Source organism: Lontra canadensis, unplaced genomic scaffold, assembly GCF_010015895.1.
Source record: "Lontra canadensis isolate GAN:19392208 unplaced genomic scaffold, GSC_riverotter_1.0 scaffold34, whole genome shotgun sequence".
NCBI classification, from domain to species: domain Eukaryota; kingdom Metazoa; phylum Chordata; class Mammalia; order Carnivora; family Mustelidae; genus Lontra; species Lontra canadensis.
Window position 1 is genome coordinate 9,711,173 of NW_022631028.1, and position 9,696 is coordinate 9,720,868.

General features: G+C 41.9%; 1 protein-coding gene across 2 annotated transcripts in view; it reads left to right on the forward strand.

Moving 5' to 3' along the window:
* Nucleotides 1–6,517, forward strand: part of GXYLT2 (glucoside xylosyltransferase 2) — a 109,453-nt gene extending 102,936 nt beyond the window's left edge. For both annotated transcript variants that reach the window (XM_032867409.1, XM_032867408.1), the window contains exons 6-7: nt 499–671; nt 6,077–6,517. In XM_032867409.1, coding sequence (XP_032723300.1) covers nt 499–671; nt 6,077–6,259 — 356 coding nt within the window. In that variant the 3' untranslated portion in view covers nt 6,260–6,517. The remainder of the gene's footprint in view (nt 1–498; nt 672–6,076) is intronic.
* The last annotated feature ends 3,179 nt before the right edge of the window (nt 6,518–9,696 follow it).

Genomic DNA, 9,696 nt, shown 5'->3' on the forward strand with positions numbered 1-9,696 from the left:
AAACCTTCCCCAGGAGTTGATTATAAGTGCTAACACTGCTGACCACCACTGTGTGTTTGGCCTTCGGCAGAGCATTTTACCCGTGTTTTTAAAATCTAGTCATCACGATTAGAGGGAGTTCCTGTCCTATCCATATTACAGACGAGAAAAGTGAAGCATGGGGAGGATGAATGGCTGGGCCTAGGTTGTGGTGTTTTTTTGTGAGAGAGTGGGGATTTGGACCCAGGCTGTCTGCTGACCTTGTTGGCCTCCTTGTCCCTGATGCTTTGCCCTCCTTTCTGGGGGTAAAACCTACAGCATCACGAGTATGTGCCCCTTCAGTTCCTGATCTCAAAATACAGACAAAATATGGTGAAGGTTGGGCCGTGAGTCCCAGTCACACTCACAAGCACTGAAATCACATGTGGCGTGCAGTTTTGGCAACACAGGTTTAAGCCCCAGGCACACAGAGGAGAGCGGGCACTGACTGCAGACACATATTTCTTTTGTCCCCACCAGAGTGTCTGTATGTGTTCCCCTGCCAGTGGAACTACCGCCCTGATCACTGCATGTACGGAAGTAACTGCAAAGAAGCTGAGCGGGAAGGCGTGTCTGTCCTGCACGGGAACCGAGGTGTCTACCATGACGATAAGCAACCCACTTTCAAAGCGCTCTATGAAGCAATACGGGATGTAAGTGTGCTCCTCCCCCCCCCCCACCCCATGGAGCAGACGCATACGTACTCCACATGGAACAGGACAGGTGCATTTGTCCGTAGCACCTTGGAAGGCCAAAGAATTCCCCCAAAGCATTGAGTTCCACCCCTGTCCCCAATCTCAGGCACCACTTCACTGTATCCACTTGCTCTCTCATATTATGGCCACTCTTAATCTTTACAAGTAAGTCATTCATTTTGAGGGGGTTAGGGGTCGTTAAGTAAGTTCATTTAAGGAGGACGTGAAAGACCCAGAAAGAAATCTGGTGTTGTTTGCCATAGCAGAGAGGAATGTGTTAGGGTAAAGGTCAAAAAATAAGAACAAAATGATACTATTCAACTCAAGCTGAGTGGGTTGCCTGGTTGCCAGCCTCCTGTTGAGCAATCCAGTGTGGAGGTGGTCAATTAGGACCAGGGATCAAACTAAAAGTAAAAATCAAGTCTTTATTATACATACTGCAGTGATACAAAAAGAGGCACCCACTCCCCTGTGTTGTGTCTGTACCCAACAAAGAGTACTGGTCAACAGGCAGAGATCGTCTCAAGGCTCCTGCATCCTTGTGGACCTGTAGGCCAGGGGAGGGGGAAGGAGGGAGGAGTAGAAAGGTACCCCTCCTTTCCCAGGAAGCCTCCAAATGGAGGTGTCTGGGATATGCATTTGATATGCATTTGAAGGCAGATACGCATTTGAACGTGGCTGGCTGGGGGCAGGGGTCTGAGTTCTTGACCCTGTACCAAATCTGGTGTCAGGAGGGCAGCTCCCCATGCCTCCAGAGGACTGCCAGCAGCCTTGTTGAGTCTGAAAGACCACACCTAGGATTTTGGCCTGGAGCTGGACTTCTCACAGCCTCAGGTCCCCGGTTACTGCCTTGGAGAAATTGATTAGCGAAGTGTTGAGACATTAAAGACGCTTGGGAACTATCTTCTTGCAGTAAATGGGAAGGTTGAAAGAAACTTACTTTGGGGCTTACTGCCTAAAATGCCAGATATTGCCGGCTCTTGCCTTTCATCCCACACTTGGGGAAATGCTGCTTTCCACATTGCTTTTTACCTTGAGATCACTGGGGGGACCAGCAACAGAGATTCAAGGATGTCCCTTTTGAAATGATAATTCCAAGACCTAGAGTAGGGGTCAGCAAACTTGGCCAGATCTACCTTGCTGCCTGTGTTTGTAAGACGTGTGGGCTCGGAACAGGTTTGTAAATCATTGGGAGAAAAAAAGGATATTTCATGACATGAAAAAATTATAAGCAATTCAAATTTCGGCGGTCATAAATAAAGTCATGTCGGGACACAGTGACACCCATTCATTTGTGTGTTGGTCTGTGGCTGCTTTCAAGCCACAATGGCAGAGATGAGTATTTATAACAAACTGTGTGGCCCACAGTGTCTAACATATTTACAGTCTAGCCCTTTATAGAACAGATTTGCTGACCCCACACAAAGTATGTAGACTTTGTTAGAGGTATTTTTCTTAAAAATCCACAAACCCTCGGAGTTTCACAAATGGGCTTTGGCGGAAGCGAATCCCGAGACACAGGAACACATTTTTTTCTGTGTGAAAAATGTGCAGCTTCCTAAGGAGAGTCGCTAGAATTCCCAGAATTTTTCCTGCAGGGAATGAGTTTAGCCTGCATGTAAGCTAACACTGTTTTCTTCTCCCACATTTCCTGCTGTTGGTTTTCAAAGACCAGGTGATTTAATTACACAGAAAATTTGTTCTGTACTTAGCGATAGCATCACTTCAGATATTCAAACCCTGACTCTGGGGCAGAACCATTCAGGAGTACAAACAGAAGTGAGATGAGTTTGCCGCAGTCCGTCAGAGGCGCGTTGGGTTTCTTCTGAGATCTGTCAGCCCTAGTCTGGAATTGAGCAACTGTGGTTTTTGAGTTACCCTGAGTCTTGTTTGCTTTCTGGAGGAGCAGAGAGAAAGCCAAATAATTGGGTCATAAATGATCCTGCCAAATACACCCAGTGACGATCCTCACGTGGGCCTACAAGGACCATTTTCTTTCAGGCGTTTCAATCAGGAATATGGCCAACCCCATCCTTGGAAGACATGTTTCCACACTCTCCACTGGGCCACGCACTGTGGGGTCAGGACTTGGCTGGGGGGTGGACAGACCTCAACGCAAGGCCAATTTTTGTCCCTTTCCCATGATTAGTCATTAACTCTGTGTTCCTACTTTACTGGGCCTCAGTTTCCTCATCTGTGAAACGGAATGATACTATCATCTACCTCATAAAATTGTGAGGATGCAACAAAATGATGGTTTTTAGATTTTATTTATTTATTTATTTACTTATTTATTTGTGAGAGAGAGCCTGAGAATTGGGGAGGAACAGAGGAGAAGGGAAGGGAGGGGAAACAATCTTCAGCAGACTCCACACTGAATGTGGAGCCCCTATGCGGGGCTTGATCTCATGACTCTGAGATCACAACCCTGAGATCATGACCCTGAGGTGGTGACCTGAGCAGAAACCAAGAGCCGGATGCCCAACCGACTGCGCCACCCAGGTGCCCCAAAATGATGGTTTTTTAGGCTCATAGTGCAGTACCTGACATACCCGTTGTGCTCAATAATTAGAAGTTGTTTCAAGAATAGCAGTTTCACAGGGCGTCTGAGTGGCTCAGTGGGTTAAGACCTCTGCCTTCTGCTCAGGTTATGATCCCAGGGTTCTGGGATCGAGCCCGGCATCGGGCTTTCTGCTCAGCGGGGAGCCTGCTTCCCCCTCGCTCTCTGCCTGCCTCTCTGCCTACTTGTGATCTCTGTCTGTCAAATAAATAAATAAAATCTTTAAAAAAAAAAAGAAAAAGAGAAAAAGAATAGCAGTTTCACACTTACCTCCTTTCCTACCTTGTCCACATTGTCTCACTCACTCTCTCTTCCTCTGTCTATAAGTATGTTTTCTCTCTCTCTCATACTGTTATTTCTTTCTCCCTTCATCTCTCTCTGAAAGTATTCTTCCTGCCCCTTCCCTTTCCCCCTCCATCTCTTCCCTTCTCCTCTCTCTCTCTCACTTGCACACACAAACCCTAAGCCTATGTATCCGCATTTGTGCGAAGGGGAAATGCAGTCTCCTCCCATTGTGATCCAAGGAAATCATCTATCAGATAGACATTCTGTCAGTAAACCTTGCAGCCATCATCTATGAAGAGCCTATTTTATGCAGGAACAATTCTAGGTTCTAGGCACTTGGAAATTAACAAGACTGACAAAGTAGTCATCATGAAGCATATACTGTGGGTGGAGGAAAACAGGTAATACTCACATGGACAGAGAAAGAAATAAAAATCGTACCAGGTTGTGAAAGGTGTTAAAAGGGAACCAGAACAGGGTAATGGCCTGAGAGTCATGGGCAGGGAAGAGCGTTCAGGAGCTGGGGTCCTCAGGGGTGATAGGTGATAGGTGATCAATCAGTGGAGGCAGCCACTGGACAGTCTTGGGGAGATCCTGCTTAATAGAAGGAATAACCCAGGGAAAGCCCTGGAGGCAGGAATGAGTTTGGTGTGCCCAAACGGCAGGGAGGTGACCAGAAGGTGACCAGAAGGACCGAACACCAAGGAGCGTTCAAGGTCTCATGGAGCCTTGGGAATAAGAGAGGAGTTGGAATCTTATTTTAATAGCAGTGGGAAGCCCCTGCAAAAAAATGATATGGTCTGATTTAGACTTTAAAAATATTACCTTGGTAACTCGGTGCAAGGAGGCAAGAGTGAGAACACAAGGGCTATTTATGAAGAGTTACTGCAGTCTTTAAGGTGAGACATGGGAGCAACAGGAAGGTAGGCAGCGGTGGCCACATGCAGGCATCATGGTAAAGACAGATTTTACAGTGCCTGCTGATACACTAGATGAGGGATGTGGGGGAAAGAGAAAATCAAGGTTGCCTCCAAAGCTCTGACCTATTCTCTTCCTGTCACTAGGGACCCCATGACCGAAAAGGAGTTTATCAGTGGTCTAAATTGTGCTGAGAAAGAAAACAGTTGTCCAAAACATGGTGCTTTTTGTGTTACATAATGCATAATCTCCTTCCAGGAAGAAATTCACATTTCTGATAAACATGCTTAAGCAATATTTCCGATGAACTTTAAAGGGATTAAAACTTGTTCTAGGAAACTAGACACCCACCCACTCTGCTGCCATGCAAGCGTGTACTGACCTTTCACCCTTCTTTTCTTTCGTTCCTTTTTTTTTTTTCTGGTCTTTCTGTATAAAATTTCCTTGCCAACAATGAATCTTTGACTTGACCTATTGGAAGCCTTTTCCATTTCAACCAGATTGTAATAAAAATTTGAACATGCTCATGACTAAGTGGTCAGAAAGATTTATTTTGGAAAATTCTTCTCATAAACACCTTCCATGGGAAAATTAGAGAATTAAAAATCAAATCAAAAGCCCAATATTAAGTGGGAAAAAAACGAACAACCAATATTTGGTAACTGAATTATTGAAATGAAGTTCAGTGATGATAGATTTTACGTAATGGCTAAACTCTGGACTTCATGAGATTACTGTGGACGTACCTTAAAGTTTCTTCATTAAGATTGCAACAAACATGGGGTGCCTGGGTGACTCAGTGGGTTAAGCCTCTGCCTTCAGCTCAGGTCATGATCCCAGAGTCCTGGGATCAAGCCCCGCATCGGGTTCCCTGCTTAGCGGGGAGCCTGCTTCTCCCCTCTCTCTGCCTGTCTCTCTGCCTACTTGTGATCTCCCTCTCTGTCAAATAAATAAAATCTAAAAAAAAAAAAGATTGCAACAAACAGGTGCTTGATAGCTCAGTCTGTTAAGAATCCGGCTCTTGGTTTCAGCTCAGGTCATGATCTCAGGGTCATGAAGCCTAGCCCCATGTCTGGCTCTGCACTAAGGAAGGAGTTGGCTTGAGATTCTCTTGTTCCCTCTTCTTTCGCCCCCTCCCCACCACGGGCATGCATGCATGTGCACGCTCGCGCTCGCTCTCTCTCTCTCTCAAATAAATAAATCTTAAAATAAGTTGCAACAAATACAAAAAATATGGAGAATTCAATGTTTTAAGGCAGTAGATTTCAAGTCTCTAGTTATGCCTTGCTTTTCTTCAGCAAGAGCCTACTATATAGAAAATATGTTGTTCTTGAAGACACATTTTGATCTTAGATTTTAAGAGCTTTAAGGACCCAAATAAATCATTTTTTTTTTAAGAGGGAAAGAAACTGAGGCCCAGGGAAGGTAAGTAATTGCCTGGGATTGCACAGGATTGAATCAGGTGTTGAATCTCCTTCCAATGTCTAACCCATGCCGGCATGCTTAATTCCCTGTTTCATTCTTTAGTAAATGTTGTTTGCATTGTAAATGGCATTTCAGTCACTAAACATTTTCTATCATTTAAAAAATCCTTTTTCAGTTTCCCTTTCAAGACAATCTCTTTCAATCCATGTATTACCCGCTCCAGCTGAAGTTTTTGGAGACTGTGCACACTTTATGTGGACGGATCCCACAAGTGTTTTTGAAGCAAATCGAGAAAACAATGAAAAGGGCTTATGAGAAACACGTCATCATCCATGTGGGCCCCAACCAGATGCACTGAATATTTTTCATGTTGTCGCAAATGGATTAGGCCTCTCGGGAACAAGGCAACGTTCATCTTTAAGCTGCCTGGATCTCTTTCGTGTGAATATTTAATGGTGCTCTGTGACAGTTGAGTTTAAAAGGCCTCATTGCATGTTGCTCATTTCGTTGCCCCTAAAAGGAAATATGCTTTAATTTTTTTTAAATTGCTATTTATCTCTTTGGGTTTTTTTTTTAGTTGTATTATTACTCACTTCCTATTGTTCAAGCAGGTGGAGCTAGCTGTGAAAAGGAATTCTGTGAGCCTTTCAATACCTGTTAAACGTCTGAGACCACATCAGTGCCATCTCCTGTTGTATATTAATCTAGTATCCTTGAGACTCTTCCTATGCAATAGACACACCCATATTCTTGTTATAACAGGAATCTATGCTTGTTGTACAAAAGAGAATGTTAAACATTTGTAGGGGTGGGTGCCTGGGTGGCTCAGTGGGTTAAGCCTCTGCCTTCAGCTTGGGTCATGATCTCAAGGTCCTGGGATCGAGTCCCACGTTGGGCTCTCTGCTCAGCAGGGAGCCTGCTTGCCCCTCTCTCTCTGCCTGCCTCTCTGCCTGCTTGTGATCTCTCTCTGTGTGTCAAATAAATAAATAAAATCTTTAAAAAAATTTGTAGGGAATACAGGTCCATGGACCAAAATCAAAATTAGATTAGCCATAATCCTACCAACCAGTGAAAAGATTGTTATTTCAATGGGGGGTTGCTTCCAGCCTTTTCTCTCTACTTCTATATTTATTCACTGGTTGTCTTTTCCATTGTAATACATATGTGAAACAGTAGTTGAGTGAAAGCTGGCACCTGCTCTGAGATTTTTCTGTAGAGATGAAAATTTAGAGAAAATGATTATGTTTACAGTGCTTTATTTAAAATACGTCTGGTAGAAGTATTCAGATTTCTGCTGATTGGCAGTGTTAAAGGATGAGGCATATCTGGGTTTTTTTTTTTTAAGAAAAGTTGTTTAGATTAGCAGAAGATTAAATCATAAGAAATATTTATGCAACCATACCTTCTGAAAGGAAATTCAATAATTGTGCTAAACCCAAGGGGTCACCTTAACAGAGATGTGATTTTGTGTTTACCCACAGACAAAAACATTTTATCTCTTACCCTAGTAAGGGTGACCTTCTCTCTTCTTTAAACTCTTGGGCAACAGGTGGAAATTAAAGGCCAACTTCAAACTCATGTGTACAGAATAGATCGTTCAGCTGATTCCACTGACAAAAAAATTCACCTTCATACCAGCCTTAGAAAGGGCCCTTTAAATAATTTTCCTTCTCTAGGGTTACCCGGCTGTTAGCCAAGGAACCAGGCAGGTCTTATCACCTAGCTACAGTAGAGGAAATTCTATATTCCCCCAAGGGAGGTGACTTACTCCCTAGTTGCACCTGTAGCTGGTATCAGGGTAAAAGCATTTTGCATAAGCCTTTATTTATCTCAGAAAACTTGTGCAGAAATGATCTTGATGTTCACAACAGCCTAATGGTCTTAGGTCGTCTTCTTACAAAGAAACAAGGACACCCAATATAATTGCTGTTCTGTAAGACATACAGTTAACATAACATACAGGGTAACACGAATCCTGTATTACAGACAAATTTTTGGAAATAAAAATATTAAATGCTTTTCATCATATATAGACAGTGATAAAGATAAGTACAAATAGATAAAGATAGATAAAGATAAAAAGATAAAGAAAAGTATAAAATGAAAAATAATATTTTGTTAGTGCAAATGTGGTATTCTATGTACTGGAACCCAGTTCGATGTCATAGGTACTATATCCATAGAAAAAGTCTTACGCTGAAAAAATATATGAAAATCTCAGCACTCCAAAGAAATATATAGATATAATGAGTATTGGTATATAGCACCATTATGGTAATAACAAATTCTGAAATGTTAGAGGAATGACCCATACTTTCGTTTTGATCAGTTTGATGGCCTGTGATTTGTTATTTTTGTTAAGGAAATTACCATTATGATGTAGAACTCTTCACTGTTATATTTTCTGCTTCCTCATTTCACCATTAAAGGTGATGTCATTTATTATTTTATATCTAAAGGCCTTGGGGCAATTTTTGGATTGTCTTTTGGATGGGAGAGAAAGCATCCTACATACCCACAAATGGGGTTTTAATGAAAGAGCCAGAATTCCCTGACTTCTGTTCCAGTCTTCCTACTTGTTCAGCATGGCCAGTAAACCCAACAAATGTCATTCAGATTTGCTGATGACTTACCAACCTAAAGAAGTTCCTTTCCTCCTTCGGTGAGTTCCACAAAAATTCTGCTGTAAAGGCTTTGAATTCTGCAATACCTTTTCTTTTATCAGAGTCTGGTTTACCCAATAGTCTTGACTATTGGTTCTGGTCTAAATACCCAGAATCAGATTTCTAACAAAGGTCCATGAGAGAATTCTAGAACATTCTAGAATGATGCATTATGAGAATGTGAAACTTTAGAATTTGGTATGCTTTGCTGCCTTGGAATTTCTTCATGCTATCCTGAAATTTGAGGTGAGTTTGGTGGAGAATTTGGAGAACATTTGCTGTTCCAATCTCTGCTGCCTGAAAGTGCTAATTATTTTCTATTTGGTATGTTACCATGAGGCAGTATTTTCTCTGCCTTTGATAATTTTCAGACAACTATGACATTAGCACCTTAGAAATCTGGGAACTGTAAATTTCAATTCAGTGACTCCTAAATCATGCAGTCTATGGTCTGAAGTTTGCCAAAGGTTGTGTTGCTCCATATGGCACGTTGTATCTGTATTGGGAAGAGCATGAGACTGGTTCTCTATCTCCTCTTCTTGTTTCCTTCAGAATTCTGGTCAATGCATGTGACTACAGAGTTCCACTGAAGAATGAAAGAACACTTGCCAATAGAAAAATGTATTTTTGTATGTATTGAGAGTGAGACTTTGTATAGTAAGGTCACTATTCTTATAATATTTTTCTTGCTGAGTTTTTCTCCAATACAAATCTCAAAAATTGTGATTTACATTAAAAATTTCAATGTTTAAAAAAAAACTGGCTAGAAAATCTGTTTAAGTTTTCCTTCAACTTCCTGAATGACAATTTAGCATTTAGGGGAGAACACTCCAGCTTCACTGTTTATTTGAAGTCTCTGTTACATAGTGCTTCCATTGTGACTTGTTGTGACTATGACTGGATTTATCATCAAAATGGATGTTTATATGGACTCATCAAGTTTTGAGAGTATTTATCTTATTACCCCTATGGTGTTCATAAAACAAGCCAGCCATACAAGACTTTACTGATGTCACGAAATAGTGATCCAGTAGTAGAATAATCCCTGCACCCACCCAAAAGAGAGGACAACATTCACAGAAATTTAGATTTATGTATAACTGTTGCCTAATATTTATACAAAAAAAAAGAT